The sequence below is a fragment of the Psammomys obesus genome, unplaced genomic scaffold, assembly GCF_907164565.1.
Source record: "Psammomys obesus unplaced genomic scaffold, mPsaObe1.curated_primary_1811, whole genome shotgun sequence".
Classification (NCBI taxonomy): domain Eukaryota; kingdom Metazoa; phylum Chordata; class Mammalia; order Rodentia; family Muridae; genus Psammomys; species Psammomys obesus.
The window spans coordinates 7,354,381-7,372,121 of record NW_026596152.1 but is presented as its reverse complement, the minus strand read 5'-3'; the positions used below and the strand labels follow the sequence as shown (position 1 = coordinate 7,372,121).

Genomic DNA, 17,741 nt, shown 5'->3' with positions numbered 1-17,741 from the left:
CAAAAAGAAAAGGAAAAAACAAAACAAAACAAAACAAACAACCAAACCAAACCAAAACACCCCAAATGGGTCAGACATTCACTTTCTTGTCAAATGTTCTCAATTTTAAAAGTATGGCAATGAGTTCACATTGCATCCATATAAAGGTGAGAACAACCAAAAGATAATTCCATACGTACATGGTGGAATTCCACAATTCAAGGCAGGGCCACCAAAAAAATTCTGCAACCAGATTAGGACATATGTCATCCATCCACCTTCGCAGGAAGGTGTTTATTTGCCTTGCCAAGCTTTCTCTTCTTGGGGGATTATGTTGATGTCTCTTCACTGTTTGGACCCTAGGTCTGGAATAGTTTTGGCAAAGATAAAATCCTGGGTTCAGTGAACAGTCCCTTCAGCTAAGAAAAGACACAGCATGAGTCTTCCAACAGTCTGACATAAGTCGAGCAAAGAGAATATTGCCATCATTACAATTGTGAAGACGGCTTTAAATTCTCTGAATCCTAGGTGTAGGCAGGCTCACGCCCTCAGCAGATGACTTAAAACAGTAATAAAAACACTGCCGTTTAACCAAATGCACTGTACAGCCACTACTACCCTTCTCACTTTACAACTGAGAAAAGATGTACACAGAGATTGACTATGTAATTGCCGTATAGAGGGCAGATGCTGAAACCCAAGGGCCTCGGTGTAAGCCTGTGTTCGTGGTCTGAGGTCATGCCCTTTACAGCGGTACCCCCACCGCTTAACGCTAGTCCTCTGGCCTTTTCTTCATTTTCCACTCCTCCCCAAGGACACATTTTTTTTCTTAAGTATTTCTAAAATGTAAGATGTAAAAGAAAGACGACTGAATACATTTACAAAGTGAAATTGTAGAATAAAGCCCTGTTTCTCTCAGGGCATCCGCGCTGGTGGTAATGTCTCACAGTCTGTACTTCACAGGCAGCAAAAACCATTTTTCCTTCGTAACCCACGAAACTTCTCTTCGGAACCTACCACCTCAGCCAACTCTTCACCAGCTGTTTTGCTTCCGCTTGGAGGTGCAGCGCCTGCCCCGCCCACGCTTGCCCCGCCCACGCTTGCCCCGCCCACCGCTGCCTCGCCCACTGCAGAGCCTCCAGGCCAGGCCCCGCCTCCTACCGCGCGGCCCGCCCTCTCCTCGAAGCCCCGCCCACCACGCGGTCCCGCCCCCTGCGGTATAGACCCCCCCACCGCTTTTCCGGTCCCGGGGGTTGCTCCCTCCCACGAGGCTCATTGAAAGGAAGTGTTGCCGGCAAGTGGCTTCCGGCTGGACCTGTGTGTTGGCGGTGGAGCCGGACAGGGTAGCTGCCGCGCTGACGTGGCTCCCGGAAGTGGGGGGGTTGGCGCCGGGCCGTCATGTTGTCGCAGGTGAGGGAGGGCGGCTGGGCTCGCTTGAGTTGGTGCCGGGTTCTTGCCCACCCCGCCCCCCGAGGCTGTTGTGGCCGGGTGCTTCTCCTCCATCTCTCCTCCCCCTCCTGAGATGGAGGAAGGACAGGCTGGGTGGGCAGGAGTGCAGCGCCAAGGGCCAGTTGTTGCTATATGGCTCTGAGAACTCCGAGGGCTCGGGCGGACCCCGAGGCGCGGAGCCGGGGATGCTGTTTAGACCCGGGTCGCCAGCGGGCGTGGTGCACTGGCCGCTGGAAGCTCTGGGTGTGAGGTTGGGGTGAGCCGTCTCTCCGCAGCCCACCCTGATGAGAGGAATGGCGCGTAAGCATCGCTCAGCTCTCCTGCCCTCACCCTCAAGTGCGGGGCGGTCCTGTAGGAGACTGCCAGAGCTGTTACCACGTTGTTACACTGATAGGCACGATGGTTATCACATGCCCGTAGGGATCGTTGTCGCCAGTTTTCGGCTAAAGTAGACCTAATGTAATGTTTTCTTCCTTTAAAGTGCTGCTGTGAGCTCCCATGGAGATTGTATCAGACACGATTCTTGCCCTGCGTTGGCAGGTTGGGGTTGGGGTGTTCGAGGAGATGGTGTTTGAAAAGGGGGTGGAGACATGAGGTTAGGTTGGGGAACAACGTGTTTTTGGATCATGATAGCAAAGCCATAGTGACTTACCAAGTGTTTGAGGATGAGCCAGCCGGAATTGGTGATAAGGAAAAGTGTCCTATGGGGAAATGTGGAGTAGAGAAAATCCATTGGTGAGTTCAACTCCGCTCTCTGAAGGGTGCACCCAGATTGAAGGAGGCTGGGGACAGGCAACCATGCCAACTGTTCCTACTCTTAAGTCTGTGACCATGAACCTTGGATGAGCCCTTCCACCTGCTGGGCGTTTTGACATTTTTATAGTCTCCGCCTTCCCTTCCCCAGGCAACTTGGGCATTAAAACTTTTCTGCAAACTTAAACATTTATTCCCTTGTGTTTGGTCTGATAATCTTGCTTCGCATTTCACCGAGAAGCAGCCTACCACAGGAGTTTTCATACCGCTTCCCTCCCTGTCTGCATCTTTGCTTGTTAATCAATCACCCCCACGTTCTTCTGTCGATTCTGTGGTACTCAGTTCTTGGGTCGCTGCTAATACAGCTTCACCTTTGCCCACTGGGGCGTGCTCACCAGTGGTTGGACTGTTCATTACCTTCCCTTTTTTTTTTTTTTCTTTCCCCCCTTTTGGAAAAGCTTGTCTTAGCACAAAGACATGCCTTAATTTCTACCCCCCTCCCCTTTTTTCCCTTCACCTGTCTCCCAACTGATAACTGTCTTGACTCAGCCTTTCACATGCAGGAATTACAGGCACAAGGGGCCAAACTTACACTTTTTTTTTTTTTTAACTTGAAAAAGTAAAAACTTCAAATGTAATAACTGATGTCACCTCATTCATTGTTCTTAAAACAGCGGTGCATGCTTGTATTTTAATTCTGCCCCATTAGTTCTGGTTGGTCATTCTCCCTGCTTCCTCACTGTCCTTTATCTGCTCTTAGGATTTCTCAGAAGAATGTTGGAAACCCAGTAGTCTTTTGCTTTCTTTCATCTTAGGAGCAACATTCTTCAGTTGTTGGGATCTTCCTGGGAGCACTTTATTCCTCTTCCAGGATCATCACTCTGGTGTGAAGGATTTTATATAGTAATTAGAAACACCTGATTGAAAGACTAAGGGAGAAAATGATGCATCGAGCCCTAGAGGTGTGAGAGTTGTTGATTTAGCCTCAGATAAGAAGAGAAAGCATGGGGAGAAGTCATGGAAGCAGGATGTCGTCGCATGGTTTTCTGAAGGAGCCAGAAACCGTTTAACTTTATCCCAGTAGCTTCAGTTTTCTCTGTGACTTGGGAGAGAGTAGCTGACAGTAGATGTCAGTGTTCAGGAGCATCATCTGCTCCCCAGTTCTTTCACGGCCCAGTCTGATGTTACTGATTATTAGGTTGTCAGTGAGGAGATTTTGTTCAGATGATTGGAGTTGGGGTGGAGGATCTGCAGGTGCCTTTTTTCCTAGGCTGTGAATTCCTGGTAGTTGTAACTCATGACTTCACCTTCCATTTTGAGGATTATATAGGTTTGTGTATAGTAGGCATACCAGCACTGAATTTCATTTTTATTGTAGATATTTAATTTCCTGATAGGACAGTAATGATGACACTGAAGATGTCTCACTGTTTGATGCAGAAGAGGAGACAACCAATAGACCCAGAAGATCCAAAATCAGGTACAAAGTTGAGTTGGAGTTGTGTTCCTGCCAATCTGTTCTGCCCACACGTTGGTGCCAGCTGATGGGATTCATGTTGACTTTTTTTTAATTGATACAGTCTTACTATGTAGCCTTTGCTGGGCTGGAACTCAGAGATATACCTGCCTCTGTCTCTCTAGTGCTAGGATTAAAGATGTCCCACTTTTGATATGAGAAAACCTCTGACAGAAATGAAAGAGAAAAAGGTGTGTTGGGAGGTTTTAGTGCACGGTCACTGTGCTTTTTGGCTCTGCCTCTGGGTCGATGGTGTTTCAGGACATTGTGTCAGAAGGGTGTAGTAGAGAAACTCTGCTCGCCTCAGGGCAGCCTGGAAACAGAACCATAACCTGCCCAAGGTGGCCCACTCCTAGCTAGGCCCACCTCCTAAGGTTTTACAGTACCTCTCATACCAGTAATGCCACCTGGGGGTTGGGGGTCAGGTCTGGGCTTCAAAATGAGCTCATGGGGTTATCCAAGGCAGAGTAGGTTAGGTGTAAAGGGATTTTAGTCCAGCAACATGGCTATTCTGGTTGGAATACAGACACATCCTTAGCATACACCCTTAATCCCAAGGAATGAAGGTAACATTTGTAGAAGTATGCATCCATGTTTGAAAGTGATGTATAACTGAGAGGCAAACAAAGTGATGAGTGAGAGAAAGATTTGACAGACTAGGATATGTCTAATTCTCTGGGAACACTAGGGAAAGAGAGGCGACCTAAGAGCAGCAGCAGCAGAGAAGGAGAGGGAGAGAGAGAGAAAGAGATTGAGAGAGAGGAGAGAGGCAGTTTTACCTGGAGAATTTCATCGAGACCAGTTGAAGAAAGAACAAACTAGACACAGGTGAAGACAAAATAAGCCAGAGAATGAGAAGGAGCCAGAAGATTAGAACAGATTGCTAGAGTTAGTTTGAGGCCAAGTGGAACAATTCAGTCAGAAGCTGAGAGAAGCCAGTTTTGAATCAGTTAGGTTGGAAAGGAGTTTGAGCTAAAAGAGTTGAGTTGAACCAGCCAGCCAGGATTCAGAAAGAGCTAGAAAGGGTGAGCTTATTCAGTAGTAAGTCTCAGAGGCGGAAAGCATTCTAGGCCTAGATTAGATTCTACAAAGACTAGAAGCTTTCAGGACTAGGCCTGGGTTTGTGGTAAGTCTCCACGACGACATTTACCTCAGGCAAATAGAAGTTACTTTTACAGTTAGGCATACTTGTGAATTATTTGTTGTTGATTTGACAGTGAGGCTGAGGTAACGTGAAATTAGTAGTTGGCATGTAAAATTTTGTTTGACACTAAGCTCTCAAATTAGCAAACCTGGAAATCAGTTATTTGAATACTGATGTTTTAAAGTCTGTGCTGACTGCCGTTTTCTGAGAATGTACCATCTCTTTATATAAGTTCTTTATATAAGGGGAGGGGTCTTAGCTCAGTGGTAGAGCTTAAGGCCCTGGGTTCAGTTCTTTCCTTAAAAAAGAGAGACAAAAATCACAAAACAAGGAGACTCATTTTTGTAGATACATTTTTATTTCTTTTGTAAATTTCAGAATTATGTCTTGTATGAGTAGCACAAAATTAAATGTACATCTAAATATATTTCCTCTAAAGAAATTAATAAAGTAAAATTCTACTTGAATCTTGAAAACACTGTGTTAAGTGAAAGGTGGTGGTCACAGGAGACAAAGTGTTTTGTGATTTTACTTAGGTGGAACTTGTATAGGGGGTAAATCTATAGACATAGAAAAATGATTGGTTGTTTAGGGCATAGGGGTTGGGAATAAAAGAGCTGATTGCCAGTAGGAACAGACTTGCTTTTAGGAGTAATAACATATTGTTAAATTGATTGTGGTGATAGTCACACAACTGAATATATTAAAAAACATTAATTTGTAGATAAATTCTGTGGTACTTGAATTGTTTGCCAATGAAGCTGTTTTATAAAAAGTATACATATATGTATGATGATGCATACATGTAATCCCAGAGGTGAGGACAGGAAGAGTATCAATTTGAGAGCAGCCTGAGCTACCTAGTGAGACCCTATTTATAAAAAAGCCAGTTAAAAAAGAGGAAAAGGAAGATACAAAGCTCAAAGTGATTTCTCAGTCTGGGGCTCTTGTGATGTGATTACATAAGCTAAGCTAAGATCTGGCTAGGAGCTTTGAAAGTTTATACTCAATGAGGGGTCAGCTCGTGTAATATATTTTCTTGTGACAAAAGAACCTAGTTTAGTGGTGGGGACTTAAGAAAGAGGTGAGCTGTTTGCTCTCTGTCCCGGGTCTCCCCTGCTGTCACAGTTGTGGGTCTGCTAGCAGTTGTGTTTGTTTTCCTGTGTCTTGATTTTAGACACCCAGTGGCATCCTTCTTCCACCTGTTCTTCCGAGTCAGCGCGGTCGTAGTCTATCTCCTCTGTGAGTTGCTCAGCAGCAGCTTTATCGCCTGTATGGTGACAATTATCTTGCTGCTGTCGTGTGACTTCTGGGCAGTGAAGGTAGGTTCTGTTGTTTTTATTTTAAAGTTGCACTCAGTATGGATTCTAATAATGAATAAATTGAAAGGAACGGGACAGCATTTTGGGTTGGTGGTGATTCATCTGTTACTACAGCTTTCCTGTGTTAAGGTGCACCGGGTGCATCTGATCACAGGAACGATGTTCAGTTGTTGTGCCATGTGCGAGCCAAGCTACAAAACATCACTAGCAACCACAGAATCTACATACTTTATTCTGAAGCCATTTATGAATATTCTGGGTATAGTTTTTTGTAAAGTTCCAGTATAGTTTGTCTGCAAATGTTTAAGAAGAACACCACCCTCCTTTTTTTTTTTTTTTTCAAAAGCTCCAGAGTACTTGGGACTTGATAGCAGTCTTTCTCATCCAGGGGCCAAGTTTGCCTCCATAGGATATTTTTCAACGTCTGAAGCATTTTTGGTGCTCATAAGTAGGGTTGAAAGTAAGAGCACATTTGTTTCAATAGTAACTATTGTTAAGGAAATACATATTGGTTAAAATTTCATTCTAAAGATAAGAATTCTGAGAGTGCGTCAAAGTCAAACTCTGACCAAAAAGATTTAACTGAAATGGTGACATTAGATAAAAATAAAAGTAGCCAAGATAATATCAGACCAATTCAAACACAAAGAAACTTGGCAGTGTAAGATTAGAGGAAATAGGGGCCTAAGACGGGCATGTGTTGGGTGCCTGTAATCTTAGCATTTGGGAGGCAGGAGCAAAAAGATCAAAAGCTCAAGTCTAGCATGGTCCACATGGTGAGTTCTAGGTCAGCTAGGGCTGTGATATGAGAACCTGTGCTGGATAGCATGGTCCACATGGTGAGTTCTAGGTCAGCTAGGGCTGTGATATGAGAACCTGTGCTGGATAGTGTTATGTCAACTTGACACAAGCTAGAGTTTTCCAGAGAGGAGGGAGCCTCAGTTGAGAAAATGCCTCCAAAATATTGGGCTGTGGGCAAGCCTGTGGGGTATTTTCTTAGTTAGTAATTTATCAGGGAGGATCCCCAGGTAGAGCCCCACCCATTATGGGTGTTGCCTTCCCAGGGCTGGTGGTCCTGGTTTCTGTGAGAAAGCAGGCAGAGCAAGCCATGAGGAGCAAGCCAGTGAGCAGCACCCCTCCATGGCCTCTGCATCGGCTCCTGCCTCGAGGTTCCTGCCACGACTTCCTTTGATGATGAACTGTAATGTGGAAGTGTAAGCTGAATAAACCCTTTTCTCCCCAAGTTGCTTAGGTCATGGTGTTTCATTACAGCAGTAGTAACTCTTAAGACAGGCCCCATCTTAAAATTAAAACTGGAATGAAGGAAAGGAAGACCTAGGAAGGAGTTAAGAGATTTGGAGGAAGAACAGGTGTTCCATCTTGGTGAGAAGAATGGGTAGTGCTCTGGGTCTGCTTATTGCCTATCCTGTAAGCTCCATGCATCCTGATTTTGGCATGGCCATTTTGTTTAGTCTGTAGCTAGGCCTGGTACATAGGGTTAGCTGGCTATTCTGGGGAGAGCTGAAGAATTTTGTGAAATAGTACAGTAAGATGGGATTTATAATGCTTTAAGTAATGCTTAAGAATATGTTCTATTAATTTTTCACAGAATGTCACAGGTAGACTAATGGTTGGCCTACGCTGGTGGAATCATATTGATGAGGATGGGAAGAGCCATTGGATATTCGAGTCCAGAAAGGTAAACTGACGAAGTATGTGCAGGTTCCTTCTGAGTACCAAAGGGTGAGGAGGCAAGATTGGACGCCCTGCTGTGTATCACTTGCCCTGTTAGTACCAAGTCAGGCAGCCACCAAAGCACGGTGCTTTTGCTCTTCTGTCTGGAAACAAGGCACACCCAGACCAGGATCCTGAGAGCAGGGCAAGCTAAGCTGCTTGTTGGCCTGATGGTGAAAGTCCGCCTGGTGGCCCCAGCTTTGTTCCCTGCTGGGCATCGCCTTAGACCTTTCTGTGTTCAGCAGACACTTTCTCCGTATCATATCTTGTCTTTGTTTCCAAGATCATTCCTATTTGTCAGGAAGAAGATTGCAGCTGGGTGCAGGGTCAGAATGATCAGTCTATCCTTTAAGCCAGTGCCCTCGGAAATTGTGGGGAACCTGTTTGAGATCACTCTGCTTCCTAGTAGTGAACATTCCATTTCCTTGTGGAAGTGTTTTGGGAGGCAGAAGATAAGAACCTAGGCAACGCTGCCAGTTAAATTGTTTGCGCTCTGACTGGAAAAGCCTCTCCAAGTAATGCTTCCTAGAAAGCAGCACATTGCTCAGTGAGCTTGAGTTGCTGACCCCAAATCTGCATTGGAAACAACTCATCACCCTCCTCAATTCCTGGGGTTGGCCGAGACATGACATCATCTAGATGGTGCAGAGCTTTCTTACAAATAAACAGCACTAGTGCAAGGAGAATTGAGTTCGTGGCTGTGAAAGGCCATGTCTTCCTGTCTGTCCCAAAGGTACAAAATTCCTGATCCAAAACAAAGTGTAATAGTGCCTTTATTAAGGTTGTTTAGTGGTAGAGCCACTAACTTGTATGTTTGGTTCTAACTTGGGGCTTGGATTGCCTTTTAATGTTTGAGTTCGAGTGCAATGTGTTTTCCATTTAAACAGAAACCTTTACTGATAAACCTGATGATGGTTGATTTAACGTTTCCATCATTTGTTTTTGTAGTCAACTCCTCAAGACAACCAAACCATTTCTGAGGCTGAGTCAAGAATCTTTTGGTTAGGCCTCATCGCCTGTCCAGTCCTGTGGGTGATTTTTGCCTTCAGTGCACTCTTTTCCTTCAGAGTGAAGTGGCTGGTAAGTAGCCTCGTTCAAGGGTAACTGCAGTTGGTCATCATCTGACCCCCACATCGGGCCCATCCTGACTGGGTTGCTTCTTCTGGTGTTTCCAAGTTCCAGCCTCAACTCTTTGCCTGAGTACTGGGGCGCAGCCACTCGCCCGTTGCCATGGTGTCAGTGGCTGTTGTGGTCCTTTAAGGAAACTGGTTGGCAACCTCTTCTACCTAGTGCAGGTAGTAGGTCACCCCAGACCTCAGGAGCTTAGAACGACTGTCAGCTGTGTGTCGGCCCTCGGCAGCGGGTCAGCTGGTCCAGCTCATGGGCTGATTCATTGTGGTTTGCGCTCTCACTGCCGCCACTCACTGTGCTCAATGGAAATTGGGTTCTCACTTCCGGGAATTAGGATGTGGGAGAGCATGTGAGGCAGAAGTACTATTCCTGCTGGGTTTGAAAGATGCAGCCTGCCACCTGAGCCAAACTGGGAGTCCTGTCTCTGTAACAGTTGGGTGTACTGCATTTGTCATGCGTTGGGCCCTAACTGGATCCCTGCTCCCAGGCTTTAGTGTCTCCTGTCCATGTTTTCCCGTAACAACTTGGTGTTGTGTGTATACACTCATATCTTCCTGTTAGGATGTGGGAGCTCCATTTGTTTTTACTTTTAACAATCATCTTTGTATATTTGTATCATAATCTTTCACAAATTAGGAGACGCAGTCAGTGTTTATGGGTTTGCTGCAGTGGTAGAGGAGACAGCATTTATCCTCTCCCACTGGCGGATCCCAGTCTGTTGGGGCTTTAATTCAGGTGTAGTGCTTTTCTTTATCACTCCAAGTTCTGTACTTACATGTTTCTATTGACTTCAAGCAGTGGTTCTCAGCCTTCCTAATGCTGTGACCCTGTCCTGCGGGCCTCATGTTGTGGTGACCCCAACCATAAAATTATTTTGTTGCCACTTCATGACTGGAACTTTGCTACTGTTATGAATCACACGGTAAATGCGACCCCAAAGGGTTCGAGACCCACAAGTTAAGAACCACTGACTTAAAGACTTGATGTAGATGAAAAGAAACATTCCTCTGTCCCTGTCTGCTTTCCATTTTTGTTTGTTCTTGTGTTATTTTGACTGTTGGGATTGAGAACAATTACCCTGGTTGTACTTTCTGACTCTTTGGTCTTGATCTACTTGTGGGCACTCATGCGTGTGTTTGTGGGAAGGCAGCACATGGGTGTGAACACAGGTGCTTGCAGAAGGTGGAGCAAGACCTCTGGTGGCTGTTTTGTTTCTTCGCCAGTGCTCCCCAGTCTCTGCCTCCCAGCACGGGGTCACAGGTGTGTGCCCCTGCAGCGGGCTTGGGCTCAGCTGTGTGTGCATGTGCTTGGCGAGTGCCTTCCTCACTAGACCTGCTTGTTGCAGCTTCCTGTGCTTTTTGGTTCCCTACATTCTACTGTGGGGTGAGATTTTAAGAAATGACTTGTAATTTCTTAAATTACAATTCTCCATTAGCTTTTAATGCCAACAAATGTCTGTGGTTACCTTCGAAGGATGACTCGGTTCGTTACTCCAGTCTGCTTTAAGCTACCGAGTCTTTAAGAGAAAAAAACAGAGCCATGTGAATGTTGAGTCATTTTTTCTCTTTGATAATCACTCTCTCTCTCTTTTCCCTTATCTCTCTCCCATTGTTAAAGCGCCACAGGTCGGACATGTCTGCATTTATTATGTATCAACCTTTCTGGTACTCTGTGCCCATTTACTCTGCAAGCTCAGGTTTTGGTTTAGCAGGAAAATTGGGTTGTGTTAACCTTTAAGTTTATTTTTCTGTTTTTTCACTTGTCTAGTTCTGAGATAATCTGTCTCTATCTTGAGTCATTCATATGTGTTTCCATCACTGTCTCCACTTACTCTACTCTTTCACTTTTCTATTTATTTGGTCAGTAGATGTCTTAAGAGTTCTTCTGTCAGCTGCTTGGGGAGCGGGACATAACAAGTAGAGAAGCAAGGTAACTGTCCTGCAGAGCTCCTGTTCTAGGGGAGTGATCGACAGACACTGAAAAGTGGAGTTTTTACCTGATGGTGGCAGGAGTGGTGGGAAGTGGGGGAGGCGGGCAGCTGCAGCAGATTAGGGCTGCCAAGGCTGAGGCTGGCATGCCTCCACTCTCAGCTCCGGGTCTATAGACCTTCCTTCTGCCCTTCCAGCATGGATCCTGCCCTGTCTTTGGCAGCATGCTGCTTTGTTGTCTGCTGTGAGGTTTTGTGGAGTGGCTTTCCTTTTTCCCTGCCCATTTTGCTGACGTTCACTGTGGCAGCTCTCGGGTAGAGCATCTTGCCTGCGCTGCTGTCCTGGAGGGAATTCTTGATGGCATTCATGTGTTTACTGAGGCTTGTAGTCACTGCCATGAATTGGGACGGAAATGCTATGGTTGGTGGTCAGCACACACAGGTGTGAGGAGGAGTGCCGCCGGGCTCTACTGCCTTGACTAGCTTATGTGGGCTTTGCCATCTCCCAGGGGGTGCCATTCTTGTCTTCCGGTTGACTGTGAACACTTTCTGAGCCTCCGGTCCTGAATGCAAGTCAGTCCAGTCTTGCATTTCTGCATTTTTTCCCTTACAGCTGTGTAAATCCTTTGACTTTATGCTTCTCTGTGAGTTTCGAGGTGACAGTCGTTTGTTTATTTCTCTTGGAGCTTCTTGCAGAGTAGTGCCAGACCTTTTCTCTGACCAGCAGCTCTTCTGTGTGTTTACTTGTTGATTTGCTTTTCCTAAAAATGCGCTTGAGGACTGGGATGCAGCTCAGGTGGTAGAGTGCTTGCTGCTCAGGCGTGAGGACTTGAGTTCAGCCTCAAGCTTCCTCATGAAAGGCTAGTACAGCATGCACACCTCTAGTCCCAGTACTGGGGAAGCAAGAGGAGGATCAGTCCACGATCCTTAGGGCCTGTTGCCCAGCCAGTGTAGACAACTTAGCAAATTCTGGATTCAGTTAGGTGGAAAATGAGTGAAAAAAATACCCACCGTTGACCTGTGTACCCACACATATGCACATAGACACATGAACACGTACATACACAGACACACAGAAGGAAAAAGAGAGGGAGAGGAAAGGGGGGAGAAGAAGAAAGAGGTAGGAAGGGAGGGGGATAGAGAGAGAATTAAAATAATTTTAAAAGCCTACTTGTTGCCTTGCAAGGGGAAGGAGATTGTGATGTGTGACTTCACTGTCCATCTTCAACTTAAAAACACATTTTAAAATTTGTTTTCATTTATTTCATTTATCCATCAGGCCCCATGCTCCATCACCAGGTGGATTTGCCCCATGACATGCTGGCACATCACTCCCAGGAGCGTCCCAGTGTGCACTTGGGTAGTTGCTGAGACCACTGAAGCAGACGCTTACGTTCACTTAGGGATCTGGCGACAGTCTCCAGTCTTCTGTGCATTCCCATGAAATGTCAGATGAGAGCAGAAAGCGGAAGCTCTGCTTCCTTTTGGCTTTTATTTTAATAAAGATAGTTCTTTCAGACTACCATTTAAATATTTGAGGTAGTCGGGTCATTTTGCAATGTACTTTTTTTTTTTTTTTTTTTTTTTTTTTAAGTTACAGGCTTATGTTCACCTTATAGTGATAAAGTTTCATAAAGGTATTTGATTCAAAGGTTTCTTGTACCTTGATAGATTCTCTCCTCAGGCCCTCCCTCTTGGATGCCTCCCCCCCCCTTTTTTTTTTTTAACTCCTTTTACTAGAATTTTGACCCGTTGTTTTAGCTGAATGTTTAAATCTTACCTAAAACAGGTTAAGGATACTGTGATTCAGAAAGTACTACCCTGTCTAGCTGTTTTGTCTCATAGAGGCCAGTGTTGCTGTGTGTGCTTGTTGACAGGATTGTAGAGCAGGGGCCAGCGCACTGGACTTCAGGCCTTCCTGCCTGACATCTGCCCTCGTCCTCTTTTGAAGCCAGCTTGGCCTGTTTGCATGTTGTCTCTGGCTTCTTTGGGAGTGGTAGAATTGAGAAACAATAGAATTGAGTAATAGACCGCCGGGTATAAATTACTGTACTGTTTGCAGATTTTTGTAGGGTATTTAGTTGCAGGGCATCATCCCATTAGTTAGTTCTTTTGTAGCCACGTTTAAGAGCAGGCATGAGTCTTCTCTCTCCTCTCGGTTCCAGCTGTCTGTCTTGGTGACCCCAGGGCCAGGCAGCCTTGGACAGTGTGTTTCTCCTGCCGGGGGAGAGCAGCCTGTTCCCTTTCCGTGACCAGCTGGCGTGCACTCACCAGTGTACTGGGTAGATCTTTCTCACTTGCTCCATGTTCAGCTTGAGAGAGGGAGAGAGAAAGAAAATGGGCCTGAATGTGAGCGTGAATGTGGATGAGTAGTGGTTTGAGTGAGATGTTCCCCCACAGTCTCAGGCATTTGAGCACTCTGTCTCCAGTTGTTGGCGATGTTTGTTGAGCCTTCAGAGTTGTGGCCTTGCTGGAGGAAGTCTGTCACGGGGTGCATCTTGGAGAGCTTAAGGCCTCACCCCATTCCTACTTTGCTCTCTGCTTTGTGCTTGTGGCTTAGGATGTGAGCCTCAGGATGTGTGAAGGCTACCATGCCTGCCTGAGCTCCTGCCTTGCCATCATGAACGCGAACCTTCTGGAACCATAAGCCAAGAAAAACTTTCTTCTCTCTGTTGTCTTGATTATGGTGTTTTGTCACAGTGACAGAAAAGTGACTAAAACAATATGAATGAAAATGACGACACTTGGGAACGATGTGGTGCCTTCTACAGAGTAGCATCAGGAAGGTCCCTTCAGCAAGCTAAGGAGTCTCCTTGGTTCAGCTTCTGACTGACAGCACTTCCTTTCTCGGCACAGTCTGCCTTGTTTCGTTTAATGGCACAGTGAGCAGTCAGTTTTGGGCTCCTAACTACTGATTGTTTCCCCTCTCCCAGGCTGTCGTGATCATGGGTGTGGTGCTGCAAGGTGCCAACCTATATGGTTATATCCGGTGTAAAGTGGGCACCAAGAACCTAACCAGCATGGCTACCTCGTATCTTGGAACGCAATTTCTACGACAAGTAGGTGTTTTCTAGATGTAATCTGTGACTGATGCAATAATGTGTGACTCCTGCAGAGTTTACTTTTTAACAAATGCTTGTTTATAAATTCCTTAAAACTTTTTAATGTATGGATGTTTTGCCTGCATGTCAGGGAAGCCCATGTGTGCAGTACCCACAGAGGCTAGAAAAGGGCATTGATTGGATCTCCTGGAACTGGCATTACAGATGGCTGTGAGCTGCCATGTGGGTGCTGGGAATCAGACACTGTCCTTTGGAAGACTATCTAGGACTCTCAACCACTGAGCCATCTCTCCAGCCCACCAGGTGCTTTGTGGCTCTTAAGTTTCATAATTATTTAAACATGATGTAACAACAGAGATGTTTCACTTGCTCTTTGGAGGTTTTTAGGACGTTTCAGAAATGTATCATTATTGGTTTGTAACTTACTTTGAAACCAAGAGAAATAAACTATCGTTAGCAATCACTCATTTTTCATAGATTACCTCAAGTTCAGTTACTTTTAGTTATGCTTGTTCCTTTAAATGAAAGTTCTTAAAGAGTGTATATTGCATGGTTTCAGGGCTTATAAGCACAAAGAAATTGAAAAAATAAGATCTTCATTATCATTAGTACTGCTTTTAAAGTACTTTGATTTTTTCCCCCTGCTCAGAATACAGGCTTTATTTATTATTTATTTTTGGAATTATTCTATTTTGTGTGTGTATGAGTGTTTTGCCTGCATGCAGATCTGTGTATCACATTTGTGCCTGGTGTCCACAGAAGCTCAGTGTGGCCATCCAGAGGGCTCCTCTGGGACTGGAGCGATAGGTGGTTGTGAGCCACCATTTGGATGCTGGGAATGAACCCCGGCCTTCTGTGAAAGCAGCCAGCGTTCTACACTGTTGAGTCTTCTCTCCAGCCCACAAAGTTTATTTTATAGTTTCTCCAGTATGGTGGTTGAAATTGAGGTTTTCAGTGGGACAATGAAGTAGTTCTGGTTGCAGGTTTGGTTAAATGTCTTTGGAAATCCATTAGGTCTTTATACTGTGATACTCCAGTTAGGTTTAGTGTGGTAGCAGGGTTAGAAAGGACAGGGAGCTCAGACTCCACTCACGAGGCTGCCTCTTCAGCAGATGTGGGCATAGCATGGTTAGCATTTCTAACAAGTTGATGTCTGAGGGTTACACTGAGTGACAAAATACCTGAGAGGCGAAGTGACTTGCCCAAGTGCAAAGCCTGATGGCCACCCATGCGCTAGAAGCTTATCCTTTTCATTTTACTTCACAGTTTCTCATTACAGAAGACAAGAAGCAGGGAGAGAAACACACACACACACACACACACACACACACGGGAGCAACCATCTTAGACATGATTTTCACTGTTAGAATTTTGTGTAGCTCATTCTATGGTCTACATTTTGAGTATGCTTTAGTATTGTGGGATTTTTTTCTTTTTTTTTTTTTTTTTGAGACATTGTCTCACTGTAACCTTGGCTGGTCTGAAACTTGCTATGTAGACCATGCTGGCCTTGAACCTCCTGCTTCTACATCCTAAGTGCTGGGATTAGGGGAGTGGGTCACCAACCTGGCTGTGTTGGTTTTCAGATTTAGTGTATTAGTCTTTCCCCTGTGGATTTTAGTGTTTTAAGTTGGGAGGGACTTTGCTATTGACCTTGAACCTGGTATAATATTAATGTTTTATCTCATGAAATCTGGCATCACTTTGCTTAATATGACCAGCTGGAGACCTGAGTGGGTGGCAGAATCCACAGGTTTTCTTTTGTATTGTGTTTGCTTTTTAAAGCATGAAAATGATAATAATAATGTTTTGAAAATAGCATAATGTAGGGGCTGGTGCTGCTACAAATGCAGTGTTTTTCTTCAGTCTTGTGCTGTGAGTTCCATGGTATGTGAAGTGAGCTGACACGGATATTTTTTTCTCTGTTGCAGAACACGGGAAATACTCAGACTTCATGAGTAAAGGTGAAGTTTGTGTGTCATGGGCTCTGGAGACAACGGACAAGACTCTGGTGTTTAGAGCTCAGTCTGTGTTGCAGAGTGGGGTGTTGTCACTTAATGAAGGAAACCTGGTTTCATCTTAAACCACATGGGGCTAGAGAGTGTGGTGTTTCTGGAGACAGCGTTGTGGGCTTATTTGATTTTGCTACTTTATTGGGCTCCTACACCTCTACCTCCTTTCGAGCCCTTATCCAACCCTAACTCTTCCAACCCCCCAACACTAGGTAGGAGAGAAGGAAGGTTAGAGGGGTAAGAGGGCGTAGACCTCTTTAGACTACTTCCTTCTGATTAGGGCCATTGGGGGCATGTCCAATCTTCTCTGTCAGAATATCTCAAACAACTTCTCATCAGGCTACAACAGCAGCAATGAGGAGCAGGAGCTGCCTCTTTGGAGCACCCCTGTCCCTTTCTGGGCTCTGGCATTTATACCCTCTCTAGAGTGCCCAGATTTCCAAGAGTAAACTATCTGCACCTGGCAAAAACCATGCCCCTGCTAGCGCACGAGGCAAATCGTAATCACCTGCTGTGAAGCAGCCTCTTATCCCACACCTGGGATTAAAGCAAAAACATATTCACATGGCATAACTGGGTTTTTAAAGACACCAATACTCTCACAAACAATGTCAGAGTTTTTTTTGTGGTATATGTAGGTGTAGACAGACCTGTTACAGCAACGTGTCCCAAATTCACGTGTCCTTCACATACTTGATGGATCTTTGCATTTTGATCCATACAATGTAGGAAGAGGTGTTCAGCCTCTCTCAAATCTCGGTGTTTGCACATTATTTCTGTACATTGTTCTTAGGGGTAAGTTTTGATTTAGCGGTAAGGGTGAAGATGTTAGTTTATGTATGAATTAGAAATAGTTGTTAATTTTAATATGTTCTTTATGGTAAAATTTCTTATTTTAGACTTGTATAAAGCAAGTAAAAGCCAAATTTGGGCAGTAGTGTTAACTGATTTTTAAAATTTGTTTTTACTTGGTAATAAGTCAGTTTACTTCAGGTTTGTGTGACACAGTGGGTCTTTGTAGCTGTGGTGGACACTCAGGGGCCTCTGCTGCCGTGTTTCTTTTGTGGCCGTAGAGCTCTCTGGAACCATCTGAAATCTCCTAGAGGTCTCTGCATTAATGAAATATCACCTTTTAATAAGAATGTTATTCTTATGTAATAATGACAGTAATTGTTTAAATACGTGGCATAAGAAATGCCTATAAAACATTGTACGAATTTATTTTTTCTTGTTATAATGGGATATTGTAATCACATATTTGTATTAAGGATATTTCCTAAGATAAAGCAATATACTATAGACTAAACCAAATGTAAACTATTGTAGGCAGCTGAATTCTTTTGCAGCTACTGTAAATTTTGTGGGAATCTTTAGATTATGTTGTGAATAACATTTGTCCAGTGTTGACATTTTAAATGTCTTGTTTTTTTGAATAAGGATCTTTATTAGAGTGTAGCTTGGCAGGTGTATAACTATATTTATATAAAGCTGCAGTTTACAAAGCATTAGATGTGTGGACCCCTTTAATCCTGGCATTGTGACACTTGTGAGGAAACTCACCTTTGGCAGTTGACTTGCTCAAGGAGACACAACCACAGGAACATCTGTAGACTCTAAAGCAGGACAAGGCCGGGAAGAAACACTCCAGAGGCCTCTTCTTTCTTTCTTTCTTTCTTTCTTTCTTTCTTTCTTTCTTTCTTTCTTTCTTTCTT

The 17,741-nt window shown here is 44.6% G+C and overlaps 1 protein-coding gene across 1 annotated transcript; it reads left to right on the top strand.

The window, feature by feature from the left end:
- Window positions 1-1,268: 1,268 nt before the first annotated feature.
- Window positions 1,269-17,534, top strand: Tvp23c (trans-golgi network vesicle protein 23 homolog C). The gene is made up of 7 exons (XM_055594426.1): window positions 1,269-1,389; window positions 3,579-3,661; window positions 6,019-6,163; window positions 7,773-7,862; window positions 8,846-8,977; window positions 13,889-14,014; window positions 15,949-17,534. The coding sequence occupies exons 1-7, from the start codon at window positions 1,378-1,380 to the stop codon at window positions 15,973-15,975; spliced, it is 615 nt and encodes a 204-aa protein (XP_055450401.1). The 5' UTR covers window positions 1,269-1,377; the 3' UTR covers window positions 15,976-17,534.
- The last annotated feature ends 207 nt before the right edge of the window (window positions 17,535-17,741 follow it).

Excerpts from the sequence above, each read along its gene's own strand:
- Tvp23c (XM_055594426.1), top strand. Across the intron at positions 7,863-8,845 it reads GGATATTCGAGTCCAGAAAG|TCAACTCCTCAAGACAACCA; the intron begins GTAAACTGACGA and ends TTGTTTTTGTAG. Across the intron at positions 8,978-13,888 it reads CCTTCAGAGTGAAGTGGCTG|GCTGTCGTGATCATGGGTGT; the intron begins GTAAGTAGCCTC and ends CCCCTCTCCCAG.